The 25,245-nt window shown below is 34.7% G+C and overlaps 5 protein-coding genes across 7 annotated transcripts; 4 read left to right on the plus strand and 1 right to left on the minus strand.

Moving 5' to 3' along the window:
- Positions 1 to 1,664: 1,664 nt before the first annotated feature.
- On the plus strand, positions 1,665 to 3,078 carry LOC142623919 (non-specific lipid transfer protein GPI-anchored 5-like). 2 transcript variants are annotated; one of them, XM_075797403.1, is made up of 3 exons: positions 1,665 to 2,318; positions 2,456 to 2,509; positions 2,733 to 3,078. In XM_075797403.1, the coding sequence occupies exons 1-3, from the start codon at positions 2,000 to 2,002 to the stop codon at positions 2,861 to 2,863; spliced, it is 504 nt and encodes a 167-aa protein (XP_075653518.1). In that variant the 5' UTR covers positions 1,665 to 1,999; the 3' UTR covers positions 2,864 to 3,078. The 2 variants fall into 2 exon arrangements, with proteins under 2 accessions (XP_075653518.1, XP_075653519.1); XM_075797404.1 differs by having other exon boundaries at positions 2,459 to 2,509.
- A 5,454-nt stretch (positions 3,079 to 8,532) lies between these two features.
- On the plus strand, positions 8,533 to 9,745 carry LOC142625982 (non-specific lipid transfer protein GPI-anchored 5-like). Its single transcript, XM_075799738.1, has 3 exons — positions 8,533 to 8,998; positions 9,136 to 9,186; positions 9,414 to 9,745. The coding sequence occupies exons 1-3, from the start codon at positions 8,680 to 8,682 to the stop codon at positions 9,542 to 9,544; spliced, it is 501 nt and encodes a 166-aa protein (XP_075655853.1). The 5' UTR covers positions 8,533 to 8,679; the 3' UTR covers positions 9,545 to 9,745.
- Positions 9,746 to 13,468: 3,723 nt separating this feature from the next.
- LOC142624000 (non-specific lipid transfer protein GPI-anchored 5-like) lies at positions 13,469 to 14,748 on the plus strand. Of its 2 annotated transcripts, none has more exons than XM_075797492.1 (3): positions 13,469 to 14,029; positions 14,186 to 14,233; positions 14,402 to 14,748. In XM_075797492.1, the coding sequence occupies exons 1-3, from the start codon at positions 13,711 to 13,713 to the stop codon at positions 14,530 to 14,532; spliced, it is 498 nt and encodes a 165-aa protein (XP_075653607.1). In that variant the 5' UTR covers positions 13,469 to 13,710; the 3' UTR covers positions 14,533 to 14,748. The 2 variants fall into 2 exon arrangements, with proteins under 2 accessions (XP_075653607.1, XP_075653606.1); XM_075797491.1 differs by having other exon boundaries at positions 13,579 to 14,029; positions 14,183 to 14,233.
- A 4,376-nt stretch (positions 14,749 to 19,124) lies between these two features.
- On the minus strand, positions 19,125 to 20,948 carry LOC142625628 (protein CDC73 homolog). The gene is made up of 3 exons (XM_075799292.1): positions 19,857 to 20,948; positions 19,564 to 19,646; positions 19,125 to 19,426 (listed from the first exon to the last, which is right to left on the minus strand). Exons 1-3 carry the CDS (start codon positions 20,911 to 20,913, stop codon positions 19,334 to 19,336), a joined length of 1,233 nt encoding a protein of 410 aa, XP_075655407.1. The 5' UTR covers positions 20,914 to 20,948; the 3' UTR covers positions 19,125 to 19,333.
- A 2,207-nt stretch (positions 20,949 to 23,155) lies between these two features.
- On the plus strand, positions 23,156 to 24,139 carry LOC142625629 (germin-like protein subfamily 1 member 7). The gene is made up of 2 exons (XM_075799293.1): positions 23,156 to 23,316; positions 23,512 to 24,139. The coding sequence occupies exons 1-2, from the start codon at positions 23,190 to 23,192 to the stop codon at positions 24,045 to 24,047; spliced, it is 663 nt and encodes a 220-aa protein (XP_075655408.1). The 5' UTR covers positions 23,156 to 23,189; the 3' UTR covers positions 24,048 to 24,139.
- Positions 24,140 to 25,245: the final 1,106 nt, after the last annotated feature.

Genomic DNA, 25,245 nt, shown 5'->3' on the forward strand with positions numbered 1-25,245 from the left:
CTGTTTTTAACAAATGTGGGTTACTAGAGACAGACAGAGTTTACTTTAGGTGGGTATAGTGCCAATTTTTAAATCACAAGTAGGCAAAATATTTTTTAGGTAAACCACAGATGAACAAAGTGAAATTTCCCCTTTAAATATTTATCATTTTAAGCTAATTTCTAATGCATATTTTGTTTGTAATTTTTACCCCAAAACTAAGATTTTGATCCAAATAAAATAAAATTCCATACTTTTCAACCTAAAAATTAAGAAAAAAGATGGACATTTGAGTCCAAAACTCTTTTTTTTTAAAAGAATTTTTGGACCAAAATGGACTAAATAGACTGAGAAGGACCGAATCGACTGATGTGGACCGAAGCAGAAGGAAAGGACCAGTGTGGACTGTATGAAACAAATGGACCAAAGTGGAACGAATGAACCATTTGGCCCATTTTGGTCCATTCTGTCTATTTCAGCCCAATTCGCTCCACTCAATCTACTTTGGTCCATTTTGGACTAATTACGCTTTAAATTGATTCTTTTTGTAAGTTGTCTTTTTCAGTTTTGGCTCAATTTTTTTTTCTCCCTCTCAATTTTGGAGTTAAAAAGTATGAAAATTTATTCTATTTAGGTCAAACTCTTTAGTTTTGGGCTAAAAAATGCAAACAAAATATGCATTATAAATTAGATATATGAACCTTAAAAAGAATAATGTTAGAGATACAAACTATTTTACAAAAAAATTTACAAACTGCAGATGTGGTGAGTAATTATTGGTAAATGAAAAGTGATATTAATGGTGAGTTTAGATGAAAACCAATAAAATGTTGTAAAATAGTTTGTGATTATAGCATTACTCCCTTAAAAAAGTAACAAAAATGATAAATATTCAAAATATTACCTTAAAATTCAAGTTTAAAAAATATAAGGATTATACTTATATTTGGAAAGGAAACAATTCAAGTTTTAAAAATATAAGGATTATACTTATATTTGGGGGAAAAAAACCGCATGAATAACTAAATAAGTCATGTGACTAAAAAGTACAAGTACATGGTTTTATCAATGGTTAATGTAAATGGCATTTTCCTCCCTTTGAAGGTAAATTTTTTCAAAACTAATTTGCATCAAAGGGGTTGTTTTAAGGTAAAGATGCCCACAACTTTCACAACAAAGCTAGCCCCATACTAGAATCTGGAAGGAACATGATACCACATAATGGTCAGGGTCCCCATGAAGCTATTATAACATTTTTGCAAACCGAATAAAGCACAAAATTCTATGAGGAAGAATACATTTGATAGAGTTGCTGACATGCTCCCTAGACAGATGTCACTCAATCATAAATAGGAACCATTAGCCAAGTCAATTTTCTCATGCTCGAAGCAAAGGAACATTAAGGTATGTCATTATCAGGAAGTATCAACCTCCTCCAATACTCAATACCTATGTTACATCATGCATCCCTTTTTATTTTTCTATAGGAAATTTCTGCTTTCTATCTACCCTATAAGTACAGCTTCTCAAAGATTAGAGGTATAAAGCCAATTCTAGTGAAGGTGGAGTAAGAAACACGTTATGCTTTCTAGTTTCTTCTCAAAACAGGTGTCTAAAGACTCCAGCTTTGAAATCCTTGAAAGTTCTTATTAGCCCCTTTGCCAAGTATATTAAAAGTCAGTCAGTCACCAACATAACCGAAGTTCAAAAATTAATATTTTCTTCCTAAAGCTATACTACGGAAGAAGATTCCAAGTCTCCAGGTCTAAACACAAACTTTTAAGCATGCCAAATGCCAAGTACCACGCGTTAGAAACCTGTTAGAGAGTAGGAGAAGTTGTTGAGCCACATAGCCCATCATTCATTTGTCTCTATCTTGATTGATTTCCCTACAAAAGCCAATACATCTCTCCTCTTCTCCACCAAACTAATCAAAACTTAAGTCATTTAAGTGCTACAAGATCACAGAAATCCACAGGCATTTCCATCTTATATTTGAATTCGAGAGCATCCAATTCCAATGGCTTATACAAAAATGGAGATGGGTCTGGTTCTAGTCTTGGTGACTATGCTCTGGGCAGGAGCTTCGGCTCAGTCGAGTTGTACAAATGTGATCATCAGTTTGTCACCATGCCTTAACTACATTACTGGCAACACCTCAACCCCATCTTCAGGCTGCTGCTCACAGCTTGCTAGTGTAGTCCGCTCACAACCACAATGCTTGTGCCAAGTCCTTAATGGAGGTAGCTCCTCATTGGGCATCAACATCAACCAAACTCAGGCTCTAGCCTTGCCTGGTGCTTGTAATGTTCAGACCCCACCTCTCAGTAGCTGTAATGGTAAGAGCCCATATTTTAACTGTTAAATTTAGTAATTTACCCATCAAAACTGCTTGTCTAGCTTGTGGATGGATTTAAAATTCTCATAAACGAGCATCATTTTCATCATCTACGCTAACTTAATTTTTGAATATCAGCAGCTGCTTCACCATCCAACTCTCCTGCAGCATCACCAACATCTTCGGATTCAGGTACAAACTGCTTAATCATTTGTTCAATTGTGCAAGATTATCATGATCAGTCAAATTTTGACTTATACAAACCAAATTCTAGGTTCAAAAAGTTCAATCCTTACAAAAAACCTTAAGAAATAAGTGACATTGAACAAGTTCTATTAAATTTGTACCCATCAATGAAACATCATTGGATTTATTTATTTTCTTTGTTCATTGGTGTTGATGTTCACTTGTGTAGGAAGTGGATCTAAAACCGTGCCATCAACAGAAGGTAGTACATCAGCTGGAAGTTCCATCAAGTTGTCGATTTCTCATCTCTTCTTCCTTATATGTGCTGCAACAGTTGCTTCAACCTTCACAACGTACTGATCTTCTCATTTGTCAGCCTGCCTTTTGCAGCACCACATTCGTACTCGATTAAAGATGACTATTATTGTATTCTTCATTTATTTTAGAGTTCCCTTAGGTTGTGGGGTTCATGTATATTTATTTTTTGTGGCCTCTTTCAGGGGTTGATATGGTTTTGTATTACTGAGGAGACATCTTGCTCTCTTCCCTTCTTAATAAAGACGATTTCTGGGTTATATGTAAATTGTATAATACAACACCCAACATATAAAGTATAAACAAAAACCAATTAAGTTATAAGATATTAAAACTGACCAATACGATAGGCAATGATTCCAGAAGTTCTTCATTGAAAAAATCAACCATCGAAATCTTTGGTATTTAAGTGTGCATTGTGTCACTGGCTAAACAAAATTTACGGACGTATCAAAGTTTTTATTTTCTACTACATTTGTATCAAAGTTCTTTTCAATATATTAAAATGACTAGCAGCTGAGACAAACTTATGAGGCCATTACACTGTGGGTTTATTTGAAATCCGTTGAAAAGTTTTTGTTAAAAGTACCATTGATAAACATAAAAGTTAGTTAAAATAATATAGTAAGACCTATAAATAATAGTAAAAATAAATTATAAAATAAACTAGCATCTTAAGTTGGAGCCAAACACACACGTATCAAAGCTCATTCAATATATTAAAGTTTTTTTCTGTTGTTATTTTAAAGTATATCAGAGTTCCTGACAATGCTTTTCATGAGGTCGGCCGAGTCTCCTTAGGACAACTGGATCTTTCTTTTTTTTGATTGAGAATCAACTTTTTTTTTTTCCTTTTTTAGTAATCCCACCCGTGTGATTAAAACTAATACTATATAAAGAATCGAAGATAGTCATTAAAATTCACACACACTACAAAGAAATTCTAAGGCCCGGGCAATGACACTGCCGTTGGTTGGGTGGAACGGTCTTGGATAAGACTCAAAAAGGCTTAAGCCTTTTGGGTTGACCCATTACCCAAAAGACCCAAGCTCAATGAACATGTATTTAATTATGTTATATAAACTACTAATTTCTCTTATTATTATTCAATGTGGGACTACACATATACTAAAGAATTATTTTCAATGTGGGACTACACAACACATATACTAGAGAATTATTTAAAAAGTCTATCAAGATCTGTGGCGGTGCAGAATGGGAGGTGGAGCTGTGTGTTCCGTGTATACTTTGATATTTTATGTTTGTTTAATATTTCCTAATATTATTGTAAATCTTACTATTTTGATTTTGGAATATAGTAGAGATCATAAGTCCATAGGTTGCTATCACCAATTATCATAACTTCAGGCTTTCCCGAGCGCAATTTTTTCATAAATTTTTTTTTTTTCACTTGTGTAGCATCCATGATTGTTGAATCATATAATCCGACGACCCTGATATAATTAGCCACAGCCCAAATCAATATATTATTATACTCTACTTTTTGCATGTTTTTTTGGGTGTTATATTTTGTTGAGGGAATTGTTGCCATACTACTATTCAGGAGAGGTAGTCCATCATTTTTAATATAGGTAACTTAGGTTCATATTGAAATAATCTACCGCACCTCCCCACTTTCCACTGTCATTAAATATCAACATTAAGTACATACGTCATTGTTTACTATATCTTGATATTATGTCAGTAGTCTTTTTCTTTTTAATGACTTCTTTACCATCTTGAAATTATGTTTGCTTTCATTTTAGAATGATTTGAGTTTGGAAAAATTTATTTACTTCTAAGCTATTGTATAAATGCTAATTCAGTTTAAAGTTTTATTTGGGATAGGTTGCCTTAGTTTATTGTACACATTTTGGGTGTTGCGTTCATTTTTTTTTTTTTTCTTGACAAATGTGTTAATATGCTAACTTTTTTTCATGGATATTTCCATTCATGTGTAGAAAAATGCTAAAATAACATTGAACTAGATGAAAACAAAATTATGAAATTACATTCCATGTTGGATCCTCATTTACATTATCAAAAAAAAGTACTTTCATATTTCTATTTGCTCAAAAGTTCAAAATAATGTAACCTCAATTACATTCCATGTTGAACCCTCATTTACATTATTGAAAAAATTGTACTTTCGAATTTGTTATTTGCTCAAATTAAAAGTGCATATATCATTGTTGACATTGAGAATATGTCTAATAATCAAATGCAATGCATTAAGAGAGAGAGAGAGAGAGAGAGAGAGAGAGAGAGAGAGAGAGAGAGAGAGAGAGAGAGAGAGAGAGAAACATAAATAGTATTGTATTTATCAAAATATTTTCATTAAATCATAAAAAGAAATAATATAAGTTTTCTTTTTAAACCGTGCAAGACACAAGTTTATTTTTATAAAAAAAAAAAAATTGTTCTTCTACTATAATTTCTAAGTTGATAAAAATATTAATTTGATTACAATCCAAACTCTTCATCTAATCCTACATAAAAAATAAAAAAAAAGTCCATCTAATCCATATATTGTCTTTAAAATTATATTACCACACGTAAAAATTGCAATTGTTTTATATTTATAAAAAAAAAGATATAATTTTTTTTCTTTATCTTCTTTTCCTATAATTTTGAAGTTAATAAAAATGATTACGATCCAAATTCTTCATCTAATTTTTATTTTAAAAGTATAAAAAATCGATCTAATCCTTATTTTTTAATTACTACACATAAAAAGAAAACAACTGTAAGGACTAGATTTAGACTCTCAGCCCACCAACAATGAATGATGGCCCAACAAGCCCAAAATTATATATTTATAAGAGAATGAATTTTACAAGAAAATAATTCTGCAAATCAAGTATGGGCCTTAATGGATTGGATTTGTGCCAAGAAGATAAGCAAACACGCTTTTATAGAAATAACACTCCTCGATCGGATCCAAGGATGAGGTGTTCTTATATTCACTCAAATTTATTTAAGTACAAAATGTTCTTGCTCTCTTTTTCTCTTTTTTAGATTACATACCCCATTTTTCACGGGGGCCTTTCCCTTATATAGTCTCTCCATCTTCAATCCCAGTCTTTCACTTGTTGATCATGTAGGTGATTTCCTAGATGCTTGTCCCATCAGAAACCTCCTAGAAGCTTTGTGAGTAACTACGAACTAAGATATCTCTATTCAGGTGTCATTTTCCCATAAATAAGGCCAACTGGTTAGGTGCAGAGCATTTAATGTGGTGGAGCAGCCTTCTTCCCATATATTTCTTCTTTTGTTGTTGATTATCTTACTTGAAGCTTATCTATAAAAGGAATGATTACCTTTTGTAAAGCATTCCCGAGATGGCCGGGTTCCAACCTTCCACAATGCTTTCCCGAGGAAGCTCGACGCCTCGGGAACTACCACCAATTTGTTGTTATACTTTCTTGTCCTCGGCTCATTGATCCCAAAACTTAATAAACCTTACGACCATCCTCAACTACCTAGGTGTCCTTGGGCGTAGCTCACGGCCCAACTTATTTACTCAGCCTGCTCAACCTCACAACAACGTATAGCTAATAAAGTTTATTTTCAAGCAAATTATCTTTAATCGTTAATAGAGCGTTATTTTGAATGAATTTTCTTTCTTTTAACATGAAACTACTCTTTTTATCTTAAAAAAATTACATAAAAAAATCTTTTAGGAAGTGAGTACTGATCAATACATGTCCAAATGTCCTGCCATCATTTAACGTACAACTAGTCTTTTTATCTAATATATATATATATATATATATATATATATATATATATATATATATATATATATATATTGTTTTCTAGGATCTATCCAAAAAAATTCTCTTAAGTATATGTCCAAGTGTCCTGCCATCAAAAAAGTAAAATCAATTCTAATCAAACTCTTTTTTTGATGGGAAATTCTAATTAAACTCTTTGTCTAAAACTCAAACTCTTAATAATTAAACTTTCCTACCGTGTTACAATTATTCATAAAATGAAGGAAAATATGTTAATATAAACATTAAACATTTATGTTTTTCCAAAGATAAGTAGAGGATTTTTTTTTTTTGAGGAAATAAATAGAGGAAATTTGATAAGAAAAATTAAATATTTGTATTTATTTAGAGATTAGTAGAGGAAAAGTTGATAAGAATAATTAAGATTTTGTGTCTATCTAAAAAAATTGCTGCAGTTTTTGCTTACCTTCAGGTATATCTAAAACTTCCGATTAGATCATAGGGAATAAAATCAATCAGAAAAAGAAATTAATTATAAATATTTTTGCTCCGCTCCCTCAAACTTCAAGTTCGGACTATGCTCTCTTTGTCATCAAGGTTATATTTTTTTTTGTATTCTTAGCTTCTTTTTTTTTTTGTATATATATATTTTTGGTTAAATTGTGTATATATTTTTAGTTGGATGGTTTTATTCTATAATGGGTTTATTGATTTTTAAGTTTCAAAGTGTATCAGCATCCGAATCCGATAGGAAATGGGTTAGCAACGGAAGCTATAATCACTAGAGTGTATTGTACTAGGCTAGATTGTGTGGATACTTTGAGGATGTCTACAATGAAAGCTGCATGTTCTATTTTCTTCTCCAAGGTTATTTAACTCTATCATTTATTCTTTTCTTTTTTTTTCTTTTTTCATTTTCATTATGTTCATAAAATACATCATATATTTCATACTACAGGTAATTGTATTGGAGCTCTTTGAAGCTATAGAGTTTGAAAGAAACTTTGAAAAGCTTAGCTTGAATTGTTGGAACTTTATTAATTAGATCCTCATCAACCATAATCTATTGGATATGATTGCAACAAAGGATTCTCAAAAGGGATAAATATGTAGTTGGCTTAGCAAGTTTGTGTCAATTGAAATATACAACGGAATAAAATAAGAAAATAATTGTTAAAATGAGATTTATTGAAGGTGTAGGGCTAAAAAAGGATATTGGTCAAGATATGGCATGATCCATTGAAGTTTTAAACACTTTGAAGTTATAATCTATATTTCAAATGCAGCATTTACTCATAATATAGATTTGTTGTTCGCAAAACTAGCCTAGGAAGGATATATGCAGGACCTCGCAAAAAATACTACTTTTTTAATTTTCATCACATCTCAATGCTAATGAAGCTATTTTCAGTTATCAAAGCAAACCTATTGCCAAGGTCTCAACTCGTAGTTTTTCTTGAAAAAATTTCTTGAAGTTTATGTTTATACATTTTGTTTTGATAAGTTGAAATTCGGTGCCACTTTCCTCGCTTTCAAATGCAAAAATTCAATTCTTAAGTAAATTTTTAATGTTTGGTAATTTAGGTTGTTTATAATTATGAACTATCAAATTGAGATTACCTCTTAAACTCTTCAGCTTTGAAATCCTTGAAAGTTCTTATTAGCCCCTTGCCAAAAATATTAAAAGTCCACATCAAAAAAAAAAAAAAAAAAAAAAAAAAAAAAAAAAAAAATATATATATATATATATATATATATATATATATATATATTTATTGAAAGTCAGTCAGTCACCTACATAACCGAACTTCAAAAATTAATATTTTCTTCCTAAGCTTAACTACGGAAGAAGATTCCAAGTCTCCAGGTCTAAACACAAACTTTTAAGCATGCCAAATGCCAAGTACCACGAGTTAGAAACTTGTTAGAGAGTAGGAGAAGTTGTTGAGCCACATAACCCATCATTCATTTGTCTCTATCTTGATTGATTTCCCTACAAAAGCCAATACATCTTTCCCCTTCTCCACCAAACTAATCACAACTTAAGTCAGTTAAGTGCTACAAGATCACAGAAATCCACAGGCATTTCCAGCTTATATTTGAATTTGAGAGCATCCAATTCCAATGGCTTATACAAAAATAGAGATGGGTCTGGTTCTAGTCTTGGTGACTATGCTCTGGGCAGGAGCGTCGGCTCAGTCGAGTTGTACAAATGTGATCATCAGTATGTCACCATGCCTTAACTACATTACTGGCAACACCTCAACCCCATCTTCAGGCTGCTGCTCACAGCTTGCTAGTGTAGTCCGCTCACAACCACAATGCATGTGCCAAGTCCTTAATGGAGGTAGCTCCTCATTGGGCATCAACATCAACCAAACTCAGGCTCTAGCCTTGCCTGGTGCTTGTAATGTTCAGACCCCACCTCTCAGTAGCTGTAATGGTACGAGCCCATATTTTAACTGTTAAAATTAGTAATTTACCCATCAAAACTGCTTGTTTAGCTTGTGGATGGATTTAAAATTCTCATAAACAAACATCATTTTCATCTATGCTAACTTAACTTTTGAATATCGGCAGCTGCTTCACCATCCAACTCTCCTGCAGGATCACCAACATCTTCGGATTCAGGTACAAACTGCTTCGTCATTTGTTCAATTGTGCTAAATTACCATGATCAGTCAAATTTTGACTTATACAAACCAAATTCTAGGTTCAAAAAGTTCAATCCTTACAAAGAACCTTAAGAAATAAGTGACATTGAACAAGTTCTATTAAATTTATACTTATCAATGAAACATCATTGGATTTATTTATTTTCTTAATTTGATCATTGGTGTTGATTTTCACTTGTGTAGGAAGTGGATCTAAAACCGTGCCATCAACAGAAGGTAGTACATCAGCTGGAAGTTCCATCAAGTTGTCGATTTCTCATCTCTTCTTCCTTATATGTGTTGCAACAGTTGCTTCAACCTTCACAACGTACTGATCTTCTCATTTGTCAGCCTGCCTTTTGCAGCACCACATTCTTACCTATTCTTGATTAATGATGACTATTATTGTATTCATCATTTATTATAAGAGTTCCCTTAGGTTGTGGGGTTCATGTATATTTATTTTTTGTGGCCTCTTTCAGGGGTTGATATGGTTTTGTATTACTGAGGAGACATCTTGCTCTCTTCCCTTCTTAGCACTCACAGCAGTGGTGGTATATTGGTATATTGGTATTTTTTAACTCTTCAAACACCAAAAAGCATACTCCAGTAGTGGAGCTAAATCTATTTTTTTAGCTCTAATGAACAGTGCACATCTATTTATAGATGTGCACTGTTCATGAGAGCTAAACAAAAAAAATATTATTTTATTGTAATTGGTGCTGTGAATGTTTTTTGAGTTGTGAGATATATTATTTTATTGTAGAAGATATATTATTTTATTGTGATGTTTATATTATTTTATTGTGTTGAAAGCTAAAATAGATCCACTGTTGCAGCATGTGTGTAGATATGTATAGGTAAAATAGATAAAGTAATTTTTAGTAGAGCTAAAAAGCTAATATTTTAGCTCCACTGCTGTGGATGCTCTTAATAAAGACGATTTCTGGGTTATATGTAAATTACATAATACAACACCCAACATATAAAGTATAAACAAAAACCAATTAAGTTATAAGATAATAAAGCTGACCAAACGAAAGGCAATGATTCCAGAAGTTCTTCATTGAAAAAATCAACCACAGAAATCTTTGGTATTTAAGTGTGCATTGTGTCACGGGCTAAACAATATTTACGGACATATCAAAGTTCTTTTCAATATATTAAAATGATTAGCAGCTGAGACAAGCCTCTGAGGCTCTGACACTATATCAAAGTTCCTTCAATATATTAAAGTTTTTTTCCCTTGTTATTTTAAAGCACATCAAAGTTCCTGACGATGCTTTTCATGAGATCTCCCTAGAAACAACAGGGTCTTTCTTTTTTCTTTTCTTTTTTTAATAATCCCAGCCGTGTGTGTACAACTTTAACTTAAACCTTAATGAAACTAATACTATATAAAGAATCGAAAATAGTCATTGAAATTCACACACACTACAAAGCTAGCGTTCTAAGAAATTCTAGTTTTTCTATTTCAACAGAGAGAGAGACAGAGATCCGAGAGAGAAAGGGAAAGATGGGTTCTGAGCAGAACGAGGGTACAAGGTACCAGCCATCAGAGCTAATGCTCTGCGCCAACAACTGTGGGTTCTTTGGCAATGCGGCGACCATGAACCTTTGCTCCAAGTGCTACAGAGACTACCACATGAAAGAAGAAAACGCGGCTTCTGCTAAAGCCGCTATGGAAAAATCTCTCCACCCACAACCACAACCTCAACCTCAACCAACTCAGCTCCCACAATCCAGTTTCTCAGCTGAGAGCTTCAAGCATGTGGGACCCTCTTCTTCATCTTCCAAACTACGTAAATAAAGGATCTATATATCAAAATTATATTTAAATAAATAATATATATATATATATATATATATACACACACAAATACACACACTCAAACAAAATGATAGAAAACTTTATGGATGTAAAATGATTATATAAATTAGTGTATCTAGCTCACCAAGACCGTGCATGTGTTGCTAGAGGTGTCAGCTATAGAGGCAAAACAAAGCCTCGTACAAAACATAACTCAAAAATCATACATTTCTACTTCAAAACCAATTAACCTGCCAAGTCTCCTAAACGGGAAAAAAAATATCTCAAAATTAAAGCTTAAAAAAGCTCAGGAGATTTATTTTCTTGCAAAGCTTTGGTCAAGCTCCTTAATTCCGTAATTTTTTAAATTCATAATAAAATCATTTTGTTTTTATCTTTTCTTCCTTTATGCAGATCACGGTGAGAGAAAGAAGCAAAGAATTTTGTTTTTTATTGGGTGAGCAAGAGAGAGAAAATTGGTGAGAGAAAGAAGAAGAGAATTTTCTTTTATATTGGGTAAGAAAAGAAAATTTTGTTTTTTATTGGGTAAGCAAGAGAGAGAAAATTGGTGAGCAAAAGAAGAAGAGAATTTTGTTTTATATTGGATAAGAAAGAGGGGGAAAAAGAAAAGGATAGAATTAATTTATCATAAATAAGGAAGAGAAACAAAATAATCATTTAATACTTAATAAGAGTTACACCAGATGTAATTTGGGCATAAATTTCTGTATAAAACTCGAAAAAAGCTTAAACCTTTTAGGTTGACCCATTACTCAAAAGACCTAAACTCAATGAGCATATATTCAATTATATTATATAAATTATTAATTTTTTTTATTATTATTTAACGTGAGACTACCCATATATTAGAGAAATATTTTCATGTGGGACTACACATATGCTAGAGAATTATTTTAAAAGTCTATCAAGATCTATGGCGGTGCAGAATGGGAGGTGGAGCCGTGTGTTCCGTGTATACTTTGATAGATCGTGTTTGTTGAATATTTCCTAATATTATTTGTAAATCTTACTGTTTGGATTTTGGAATGTAGTAGAGAGTTAGAGAAATTGTATTGGTTTGTCAGAAGAACTGAGTTAGCAGAGAGTTTAGAAGAATGCTATTGGTGTGTCTTTTAATGAAGTCGGTAGGAAGGAAAAAGAAAAAGGTCTACTCTGAAATCTCTCTTAAGCCATGCCCGAATCTCCAGTACACGATTTTTCTCAATACTCTTTATTTCTGTGCATAGAGAGTCACGGGTTGTCTGATAAATATAGGATTCACTAGTTAGCGCTGTTTAAACAAATTTTTGGTGTTTAAATAATATTACAGATATTTTTACGTATTTCTTCTAAGATCTAAAAATCTCTTAGCACGGCCCACATGCAAGGCTTTGGTTTTGGATTTGGTTTTCTGAGTTTGCCACGGTGAATCTTGGGCCCGTTTCATTTCTTAGTCTCTTTTTATGGCCTTTTACTAGGCCTTTCAATACTTCTACTTTAGGCCCAAAATTTTGTCAACACCTAGCCCATGTTACAGAGGCATTATTTTTAACATTGAGCAGAGCCATACAAACCTCCATCAAATCCCATAATGCAAAATATCAAACACCAATCAAAATTCATCACCCCAATATCTAAATCACAATAATTATGTGTTTGGATTGTGTTTCTCCATGCCGCGTTTGCATTTTTTTTTTGACACCCACGTTTCATGTGAGACATAATATTGTTAGTGGATTCCGTGCACAAATCTAAATCATAATAATTATACGTTTGGATTGCATTTCTCCATGTTGCGTTTGCCTTTTTTTTATTGACTCGCATTTCACGTGAGACAGTACTGTTAGTGGGTCCTGTGCACTGTGCACGGAACCCACTACCTCTTTGACCAGCAAATATTTCACAAGAATGTGTCTATCAATGAATCCCGTGCACTGTTTATTGGACCTACAAACCTCTTTTTTCAATAACTTTTTTTATTAAAAATGAGTTTCACGACACTATTCACACATTTAAAAATTATTTTGCTATAATGTTTTCAGTTTTCAGCAAAATAAGCGGTATTCAAACGCAACCTAAAAGAAATAAAAAAAATAAAGTTTGTAAGGGATTAAAAGCAACCTAAATCAGCTGAAATTTTGTAAGGGATTAAAATAAAAATTCACTCTGAAGTCTGATACCGTAATAAAAAATTGTCAGTTTGAACCAAAATGTCAAGAATTGGTTATTAAATGAATGACAAGGCCATTTGTACTAGATTCCGTGACAAACATATTCTACTCAAGGATCATAGATGAATGCGGTCTTCCTGGTCAATCAATTGATTGGTTAAGGAAATTTGTATTTTAGACTTCTCAATTATAATTGGAGTCAGTCACCAACATAAACGAACTTCAAAAATTAATATTTTCTTCCTAGGCATAACTACTGAAGAAAATTCCAAGTCTCCAGGTCAGAACATATGAACTTCTAAGCACGCCAAATGTCAAGTACCACGCATTAGAAGCCCGTTAGAAAGTAGGAGAAGTTGTTGAACCACACAAACCCATCATTTGTTTTGTCTTTCTTTCTTGATTTCCCTACAAAAAGCCATAAATCTCTCCCCTTGCTCCACCAAACTAATCCAAAACTTAAGTGGTACAAGATCAGAGCAATCCACAGGCATTTTAAGCACATATTTGACAACATCCAATGGCTCATGGAAAAATGGAGATGGCTCTGGTCCTAGTTTTGGTGACTATGCTCTGGGCAGGAGCTACGGCTCAGTCAAGTTGTACAAATGTGATCATCAGTATGTCACCATGCCTTAACTACATTACCGGAAACTCCTCAACCCCATCTTCAAGCTGCTGCTCACAGCTTGCTAGTGTAGTCCGCTCGCAAGCACAGTGCTTGTGTCAAGTCCTTAATGGAGGTGGCTCTTCACTGGGAATCAACATTAACCAGACTCGGGCTCTAGCCCTACCTGGTGCTTGTAATGTTCAGACCCCACCTCTCAGCCGCTGTAATGGTAAGAACACATTATGATTCTCATTTTTATTTCTTAACATTTTAATCTGCTTGTATAGCCTTGTGTATGGATGCAAAATCCTCCCTGGATACCATTTTAGACAAATATTAAATCATCATTTTCATCTCCGCTAACACACTTCCTGAATATTAGCAGCTTCATCACCGGCCGCCTCTCCTGCAGGATCAACTACAACTCCTTCAGGTTCAAACTGCTTCATTTGTTCAATTACATGCAAAAATATCATGATCAGTCAAATGTTGACTTATACTAAAAAGTTCAATCCTTTCAATATACCTTAATAAATAAGTGGCACTAAACAAGTTTTATTCATCATTTATTCATCATTGGTGTTTATGTTCACTTGTGTAGGAAGTGGATCTAAAACTGTGCCATCAACAGAAGGCAGTTCATCAGCCGGAAATTCCATCAAGTTTTCAATTTCTCATCTCTTCTTCCTTATATGTGCTGCAACAGTTGCTACTGCCTTCACAACATATTGATCTCATTTGTTGGCCTGCTTTTCACAGAAAAACTTTCCTAACTGTTCTTGATGATTATTACTGTATTCTTCCCTTTATGACTTCCCTTAGGTTGTGGGGTTCATGTGTATTTATTTTTTGTGACCTCTTCAGGGGTTGATATGTTCTTGTATTATTGAGGAGACATCTTGTGCTCTTCCCTTCTTAATAAAGATGATTTCTGCCTTTTAAGTAATACAACAGACACCTAAACTTATTACCAAGAAGTCATGCAGTATCACTTCCAGCGTCAACAATAACCAATTTAACAATAAGATAGTAAACTAACCAAAATGAAACTATGAAAGGCAAGGATTCTAGACGTTCTTCACTGAAAATATTAACTACAGCAATCTTTGGTATTTAAGTTTGCATCACCGCCAGAAAAGAAAATTTATATGCATATCAAATTTCATTACTTCCCACTATAGTCTGTATTCCAACATAATATTTGATCCTTCAATATACACAAAATGATTAGCAGCTGTGACAAACCTCTAATACTGAGGTTTAAATAAGGAAAATTGTTGCTGAAAATGAATGACTGTATATGCTGCAAATGCATATCCCTATCATTTTTCAATGTTGCCTACCAACATAAGTTGTTATCATTATCACACACATTTCATCTTCGCTTACACAAAAGGTAAAATAATTGATACGCTACTCAAACACAAGTAACCTGCAAAAGCGGAAACAGATACAAGAATGGCACCAGCCCTGGCCAAGGAACCTGCTCCCTTGATTTGTTTAAATTGCAACTAACTAGTAGAAAATGAAACATCCCAAGCTTCTTTGCCAAGCCAGAAACAAATGTATTTCCCAATTACATCACAAAAGGCCAATCATAATTGGTGAAAAACTTCCATCAAAACTATTAAAGGCTCTTCGGTAAGGCATACTGGCAAGCGAACAAGTGTTTTTTCCTTTTCTTTTTTTGCTAAGTCAAGGAATGTTTTTCATTTCTTTTGTTCCCCCTTACTGGCTCTGTGGCCTCTGCCCCTGATAAGTACCAGATATAAAAAACACTCACAGTGACCATTAATATATGCATACAACCAGCCGAAGAAGCTATCAAATTAAAATAGAACTACAGCCCTAAGACATGGGGTAATAATATAGATAGCGCATCTGATATCCTCTCTTTTTTCCTGGCCCATGAGAATTTGAGTACAAAACTTAAAACTACAGCCACAGTGTAGCTGCATTCATCATCATGTGACATATCTGCAGGAAGAAGACTTTTAATCCCCATGAATGTGCCATTAAAGATTACAGTTGATTCCATACAACTTGCACCTAGGTTCAAGCAAGAATACACACGTTTCCACTCATCTAAGATATTTTTTGGTCCAAGTTCCAAGCAAGTCTGAGAGTCATGTCTGGAATCATTGATCAAGATTCTAATTTGATGGTTCAGGAAAAGCTAATTGGAGGTTTTTTTTGGTTTTACCTGTTGTTTCTAAGTCAGTTTGAACCAAAATTTTTACAATCAGTGATTAAGTGAAATAAAAAAAGGCCAGTTGTACTTGATACTGTGACAAAATGGCTTTTAAAACCAAAAATTCATCTTGCTGGACTAGAGGCAAAACATTCATGCAATAGAAGGGCTTTGTCATAGCAGCTTGTTAGCGTAAAAGGGTAATAGTAAGGGCATAAAGATCATCTCTGATCAATCACCCTTGCCTGCCTACCCCCAATAACATCAAACATCTGTTTATATCCATTTGGCAACTATGGGAAAGCTCAAGCTAAGCGTTCCTACTCAAGTAGGGCTGTAAATGAACTAAACTGATCACGAACAACTCAAGCTCGGTTCGATAAAAAGCTTGTTTATATTTGTTTGTTTATAAATAAGCCAAGCTTGAGCCTTAGTTTTAGGCTCATTTAATAAACAAGCCGAGCCCAAGCAAAAAAATGTGTTCACGAACAAGCTCGTGAGCTATTAGGCTTGATACACAACAATTCAAGTATAGACTCATTTATAAGTTTATATGTGTTAGCTAAATCTACTCTTTACACATATCTTAATATTGACATGGCCAATATGAGACCACTACCTATATTACCTTAATTTTTCCTTCCCTTTAAACTGATTAAGAACCACTTTAGACTATAGTTATATTAAAAAATAAATAAATAATTAAGTAAACCACATATGATCCTTTTCTATCAATTATCTAAAGTAAAATTATGAAACATATTAGTATTTTCTCATTCATAATAGTTACAAACAAGTATTTTTCTAGCCCTTCACCATCTAACTTGAATGTAAAAATTGTATTTTGAACAAATGCTGAAGCTATAGATAAGAAATGATGAATAAATGAATTTAATTATGTAAATTATTAATTTGAATAATAGCTAATCATAAGCAAGACTAGATGCATGATAAAATGAATATATTATTATTATTTTTTTCTTCTTAGTTTTAGAGATTTAAGCATTTAATAATGTCACTTTTATCTCAAGCTCAAAAACTTGACCTGAGCTTGATATTAAGCTTGAGTTTGGCTTGACTAATTAATCAAGCCAAGTCAAGTCAAGTCAAGTCAAGTCAAGCTCAAGCTTTTTGGCTTTCTCACGAGCTCAAGCTCAAGCTCAAACACTATTTTTAGGCTTGTCTCAAGTTCAAGCCAAGCTCGAGCTTTTGATTTTTTCCTGACGAGCCAAGCTTGAACATGCACTACTCGACAAAACTCGGCTCATTTACAGCCCTACTCAAGGATCAAATATGAATGCAGTTTTCCCAGTCAATCAATAGATTAGTGCAAGGAACTGAGTTCTATTTCAGACTGCTCAATTATATATTTTTCCCTTACAATCCAGAATTTGAAAGCCGGTTAATAAAGTAGCAGGAAATTTAAAGTTGATTTATCTTTTACTTTAAGCCACACGAGATAATAAAAGAACAGAGCATGGCATATTCAAAAATGCTTAGCTTTTGAGTAATCCTAAAGAAGATTGTAAAGACATGCCAGATGAGATGACAACACCAACCATGACAGCTTGATTCTTAAAATTCCTATTTTCCCATCCCCTAATAAGTTATACATCAATAATCTCATAATCTCAACTAATGACTTGTTAGTTGATTCTCACACTTTGGTAGTGTTTCTATCAAAGGTACTGAAAATATCCACTGACACAGCTAAATGAAGCTCCCAACTATTCAAGAACAAATATAAGTTGAGTCCGGCTTTGCTTCAACTTGGTCTGTTAAAAGCATACTAAAAATAAACTACTACCAAGCTCCGCACATGCTGTTTATGAGAAGTTTATGCATTTATCTTTTCATCCCTAATCTCTGATATCCCAATGTGCATGAATTTCACAACATTGAAAAGCATAACCAAATCAAACTCAGGGTGACTTATGCTTAGCTAATGAGAAAAATATGCACAGAAATGAGGCTTGTGCTCAACCTTTTTCAATTGGCAAATGAGCTTGAAAAAAAATTCTCAAACATGGGTTTGAACTAAAATTTTAACCAGTTAGTAAGTAAAATGAGAAGGCTAGTTGTACTTGATACTGTGACAAAATTGCTTCTAAAATACATCTTGCTGGGCCAGCAGGAAAACATTCATACAACAGGAGGCTTTTTCATAGCTAGTTGTTAGTGTAAATAGGTAATAGTAGGAAGGGTCAAAAGATCATCTCAGATCAATCATGCCTGTTGCCTACCTCCAATGACATCAAACATCTGTCTAGAATCATTTAGCAACTATAGGAAAGCTGCAGCTATGCTTTTCTACTAAATGATCAAAGATGAATGCAGTCTTTCTAGTCAATCAATTTATTAGCATGAGGAACTGAGTTCTATTTCAGACTGCTCCATATATATTTTTTTCTTTACAGTTCAGATTAATTTGAACCTACTTAATAACATTGCAGATCATTAAGAGTTGAATTATCTTATATTTTTAGCCATGCCAGATAACGAAACGAAAAGAGCAGGGTATATTCATATATGCTTAGCTTCTTTTTATTTTTCTTGTTTCTTTTTTTGATAGATTTAATTGTTACAACAAGTAGGCAACGGGGGATTCAAACTCTGGTTGTCCTCATAAAGGAGACCAAGCAATTCCACTTAGCTACAAGTCTCTTAACTCAAATATGCTTAGCTTTTGAGCAGTCCTAATGAGGATTGTAAAGATAAGACGACAACACCTTAGCAAGAAGGGTCTATTCTAATAATTCCTATTTTCCCATCCCCTAATAAGCTACACACCAGTATTCTCATAACCTCAACCAATGACTTGTTCACTGATACTCACTCTTTGGTAATTAATAGTGTTTTTATAAAAGGTTCTGAAAATATCTGCCGACATAGCTAAATGAAGTTCCCAACTACTCAATAATAGATCTAAGTTGAGCCTAGCTTTGCTTCAACTTGGTTGGTTAAGACTTAAGAGCATACTGAAATCAGCTACTACCAAGCTGCACACTAGTTGTTTATGAGAAGTTTGTGCATTTATCTTATCATCCCTGGTCTCTGGTATATGCATGAAATGAATTCCAAAGCATTGACAAGTATAACCAAAGCAAACTCGGGGATATTTAGGCTTAGCTAATGAGAAAAATAAGCACAGGAACTAGGGTTGTGTTCAAATTATAAACTCTCATGAAGCCTAGCAAATAGAATCTCGAGAATTTTAGCAAAAGCAATCAATCTATTCCAATACCAGAACTAAATAAATACAAAGTTGCGTTGAGTACGAGGGTCAAAAATCTCAGAAACATTACAAATATTCACACAACTTATCTAAAAAGTCGGTGCCCATCAAGAATGTGATCGTGACCGAACAAAATCTTCTAGTTTTTCCCACACATCCAACGCTGCAGTTCTATCTTGGTGTCGCTTATTCTTGCTAATCTGCACATTTTCAATATACATTCACATCAAATCCTAATAATACATGGCAAGGAAATCAAAGTGGCAAACACAGATACACTCATATCCCATTCAAGATAATCAAAACAACCAACTAGATCAAGCAAAACAACACTCACTGAGATAATCTTTACATTCCACTGCTTCACTGTCTTCGCCGACTCCAAACTGTCATCCTCAAACCGCATAAAAAATCCTAAAACTGCAAAACACCAATCCAACACACAACCCAAAGTCAATTCCACAAAGAATACACAATTTCAACCCAAGTACATAACTTTAAATAAAGCAAAATACAAACCCATTTCCCCTAAAACACAAAATGCCATTCTATAAGCCTAAAAAACACAACCACACCCAATTCAAAATTAGCTCTAAACACAGCATAAAAAAAAACAGCAATCACACTCACTCTTATTGAATATCTCAACATGGTCCTTAAACGGCCAATCCTTAAACTGCCACTCTTTCCCCAACACGAAAACCGCCACAACCCGATCCCAATCCTCAGGTTTAAGCCCGGAAGGCTTATCCCTAACCTCATAAGCCGTCACCACCCTATCCCTACTGAACTTCTTCTGCACCGTGACGCAGTCCGGCTTCGCCCCTTTCATCTGCTTCACCTTCACATCCGTAGGTATAAAAACCCCATCTTCCAAAAACTCCTTCACATTGTAAATCGTAATCAGAGTCTGGAACGCACTGGGCACCAGAATTATCGGCACCCCTTCGCCAATCTTGCTCCCTTTCATCATCAAATGCATCATCTTCGGCTTCGGCGTCATCGAGTTGTCGTAATTCATCGACTCGTCGACGCCGTACCGAGTTTCCTCCGATCCCATCAGCCGATTCTTCGCGACGAGCCCGTCTTTCCTCTGCTGCGAATCGACTCGCTGCCGCTCCTCCTCTCGCTTCGTCGACGCCACCAAAACGCTGTAGAAATCCCTCTGCTTGCACTCCAACAACGACTCTCGATCCTTCAACGGCCGCTCCATCGAGGTCACCATCGCCGCCGTGAATTCGACGGCCTCCTGTTCGGGCAATTGGGCGCTGTTTTGCTCGGAGAAATTTGAGGGGAATGGCTCCGACGCAATAACCGAAGAATTCAGGGGCAAATCGGGGAATTTCTGGGGGTTTAGGTTAACGACGTCGTTTAATTGTACCGAATCGGAGGAGGAGACTTTTCCGGTGAGGTAATCGAGCAAGGGTTTCCGGTCCGGTAAAGTGACGGCGGTGATTCCCTGCGTGCGAGCCTTCTGTATGTACTCGATGTGCTTGAGGTGGTGGTTGTTGATGAAGAAAAGTAGGGTTTCCAAGGTGTAGAGATTGCCTTGCTTCGATCGGTACCCGGTTTCGATGGAGCATGGGAACGAGTAGTCCGACCCGAACCGGAACTCGTCGTTGTACCGGACGATCCGGTCCAGCTCGTTTCGAATCGTGTAGTCGCGGACCGCCGAGAGTGGATCCATATTGTGAGAAGAGAGAGAGAGGTGGAGATTTTAGCGAGTAGGATGCTGGTATTAGAAGGAGAGAGATGGCTCGTTAAACGACTGTCGTTTTTTAAATTTTAAGAACAAAAATAGGAAAATTTTCAGTAGTTTAGGGAGGAAAAAATAATTTTTTTAAAGTTTAAAGACAAAAAAAACAAACTTGGAATAAAATTTAGGTAGTAAAATAGTATTTCGTCCTAACAAAAATCTCATTCAAATGCGTTCTAAAGCTATTTTTATATGTGATTTAACTTGGTTTTATGTGTTATATGTAAGATATATATATTCTCTTTTCTTATTTTATAGAATTATTGAATTATGAACTTAAGGATATGTATAATTTAGCTTATATTAGATTTGAGTGTTTTCTTTGTTATTTTATTTGTATAGAGAGAAAATAAAGGTTAGAAGACATTTTAAAGTTTTCTTTTTGAATGTGAAGAAAATATGGTTCATACCATATTGATATGACTTACCAAAGACCAATAGTAAGAGTTAATTATCTTTTTTTTTTTTTTTTTTGGTTAAACCACCCGGTGTCCGGAACCACAGGGGCTCCGACTAAATCCGGATTCGAGCCGGGTAGGACCACAAGGGCGGCAAAGCTCTCCCAACAGAGTTTTAACGCAGCTGCATGCCCAAGGCTCGAACACGAGACCTTGGTTAAGCTAGGACAACCCCTTCCCAGTTGATCAACGCGCTCGGTGGTGTAAGAGTTAATTATCAAAACTTTGAGAAGTGAAGAGGAGTTACTTCTTTTGGGAATTTGTATTCCTTTGCAAAACTGTCTATAAATGCATTCAATTATATTTATTTTTCTAATACTTTTAGATTAGGCAATCTTGTAACTCATAACCTAACTAAATATGCAAGACTACAGAAGCAGTGGCGGCGGCAGATGATACAGGTTTGGAGGAGCCAGCAGCGGCTGAGGAGACAGATTTCGTCGAGCCAAAGGTGGAAGAGGAGAGGGATATAATGGAACCTGCGGTGGCTGAGGAGACTGAGTTAGTTGCCCCAGTGGATGAGATGGAAGACGCAGAAGCAGAAGCAGTGGAGGAAGCAAATGTTGGGGCTGACGTGACAGAGGAGACGGTAGAGGCTGAGGAGCACTTGGTGGAGGAGGAAGAGGAGGAGGAGGAGGCAATGGAGACAGAGGACAATGTGGCTGACGTGGCAGAGGAAACCACTGACGCGGAGGAGGCCGAAGCAGCAGAGGAGGAGTTGGAAATGGGGGAGGAGACTACAGAAGCAGAGGAGACAGAAGGTGTGTGAGATTTATTATTGCCATTTCTCTATTGTGATATTTTGTTTATGTCCAATTTAATGAGATTTATCTCCACCTTAGCCATTGCTTCTAATCTTATGTTCATATAAGAACAAACCATATTGAGGTTAATTATCACTTAATGAGGGAAAAAGAAAGTTCATGTCTAGGCTCGATCTGTTAGCAGATCTCTTTATGAAGGCATGCATTCTCCTCGTTTTCAAGACCTGGCATCCAAACTCATGTCTGAATCCCCCATTTATTTGAGGGCGGGCTAACTTCATCTCTAAGCAGGGAAGAATCTTCAACACTAACTAAATATGAAGAGAGAACAAGAGCGGGGAAATGGCAAGAATATACCAGAAGATTTGGTAGTCGTTGGTTCTAGAAAACCATTAAACCAAACTAACCATTAAAAGTATTTAGTACTCACCATGAGGTCAATACATGATAAGTTCAAACCATTCGACTTAGAGAATTTACGCAAAACACAGTTGTATTGCATATCCCCAGCTGCAGCCTACAATGGTGGACCACTTCATTGATGAGGACAGAGTCAACATACTTGGGAGCTTCAGTCATTTCAATTTCCAAGATACTTTCAACATAAACATTAGTTGTGGGTTGCCCAAAGCAACGTTAAAACTTCAAAATGGCATTGAAGAGGTCCAATTTGATTGCTTTATCAAATATTAGGCTCCTTACTTCTCTTTTCAATATTATATAAGCTCTTTTTTCTTAAATAAATTTCTGCCATCTTTGAATAAAAAAAAAAAAACGGCTAGTAGTGGTTAAAGAATGGATAACCCATTAAATAAAAAATTGTGATTAAGGTTGAAAAATTGCCGAGTCTTTTATGCTCCGTTTGTTAAAAATCAATTGGCCGGTTCACTGACTCCTATCTATAAATAGACATATCCCCATATGCTATGCTTCCCACCCCTCACTAAAGCAAGAATACGCAGAGTACTCTACAAGAATCTCAAATATGAAGAAAGTTGTTTCTTACCTTGTAACTGTGGCCCTTTTGGCTTTGGCATCCTCCCTTGCTTCTGCCTATGACCCTAGTCCTTTGCAAGACTTTTGTGTTGCAATTAACAACACCAATTCTGCTGGTACGTACATAATCTTGTTATTGTTAGCAGTAGTAGTATTATTATCACTTTCTTTTGAAATCATTATAAGTTCTACACATTGATGAATGCTCACCGGTTATATCATCTCTATCACATTTTTTCCCCTACATGACATATTGTCAATTGCTACAGAACTATCTAATTTGTGACAATAACAAACTTTTCTTTGTGCAGTTTTTGTGAATGGGAAATTTTGCAAGGACCCAACACTTGTCACAGCCAATGATTTTTTCTTCTCTGGACTCAATATTCCTGGAAACACAGCTACAAATAAAGTCGGATCAAGTGTCAATCTTGTGAACGTCGATAAATTACCAGGTCTCAACACTCTAGGCATATCTTTGGCTCGCCTTGACTTTGCACCATATGGTTTGAATCCACCTCACACTCACCCTCGCGGAACTGAGCTTTTGGTTGTCATAGAGGGTACTCTCTTAGTTGGATTTGTCACATCCAATCCAAACAAACTCTTCACCAAAGTTCTAAACAAGGGAGATGTCTTTGTATTCCCTATTGGTCTCATTCACTTCCAATTCAACGTAGGGCAGACCAATGCCATTGCCTTTGCTGGTCTTAGCAGTCAGAATCCTGGGTTGATCACCATAGCAAACGCAGTCTTCGGATCTAATCCTCCAATCAATCCTGATATTCTTGCCAAGGCCTTCCAGTTGGACAAGAATGTTGTTGAATATCTTCAAAAACAATTCTAGTCAAATCACAATTAGAAAAAATATTTGTAATAGGAATGATGAACCATTACATAGCAGAGTTTGATTAAAATTTGCCTTGTTTCCCAACCTGTATTGCCATTAAAATATTTATTATCAAATAAAATTGTCTTATGATTTTTTTCTTTGTGTCATGGTGTCATTGCAAATGCGGAGAAATTAGTGAACGACTAAATCTTGATTACACCTTTGATCCACAATGATTGAAATTACAAGAACTCACATATTGAACTGATCAAAATCGTATTAAAAATAGACAGAATTTTATAAATGGCAGCCCAAATTTAGGGCTCGGTAGCACCTATCTATGTAGAAACACAGTCCTAAATGTAACATTTAAGCAACATTTTCGATGTTGAAATAGTAAGAGTATTGAATTTCTACAACACTATGGTCTATAAATTCATACTGAAGAAAAATGGAAAAAATTATACTTGGGAAAGTAGTTAACAAATGAAATATTAAAGCATTTGAATACGATTATTTGGGGAAATTGCACAACAAGGCTAGAGTTTACATCTTGTTTCGAATAAGGTCTCAAAGTTTTTAATTTTGTCAATTAAAGTCGCAAACTTATTAAACAGTTTGTCAATTAATTTTCTATTTTACTTTAATCAATTTCGATTTTCTAACAATCATTTTCTCACTTACAAAGAAACTCTGTCTCTCAACAAAGAGTTTTCTCTCTACACACTCTGTTCAATGACAGCCATATTGATTTATAAGCAAGCCTTAGGTTAGGTGAACACAGAGTTTAATCCATGGTTTTCTCTTTTTATTGTTTCACTGATATTGCCCAGAACAACATTAAAAATATAATGTAGACTGAAATGGGCCTTAAATTGAAACAATTTCATAACTTTGGATCTTTAATCAATCAAATTAAAGACTTGAGACCTAATCTAAAACATGGTATACATTGTGGGCTTTATATGTAATTTTCCCCTTATTATTTTGTACTAGTTGCATGTGGGAATATAAAACTATTTTGTAACGTGATATAATGTATGATTTATTCTCCAAAACGTACTAAAGATATTATTTCTAAAATTATTTGTCATCTCTCCATCTCTTCAAATATATCATTCTATTACTTTGAGTTTTTTTTTTTTTTTTGAAAAACTTAGGTGCATTTGATTGATATTATTCCATTATTTTTTTCATGATAAAAAATGGAAAT

Source organism: Castanea sativa, chromosome 2 (assembly GCF_040712315.1).
Source record: "Castanea sativa cultivar Marrone di Chiusa Pesio chromosome 2, ASM4071231v1".
Lineage (NCBI taxonomy): Eukaryota > Viridiplantae > Streptophyta > Magnoliopsida > Fagales > Fagaceae > Castanea > Castanea sativa.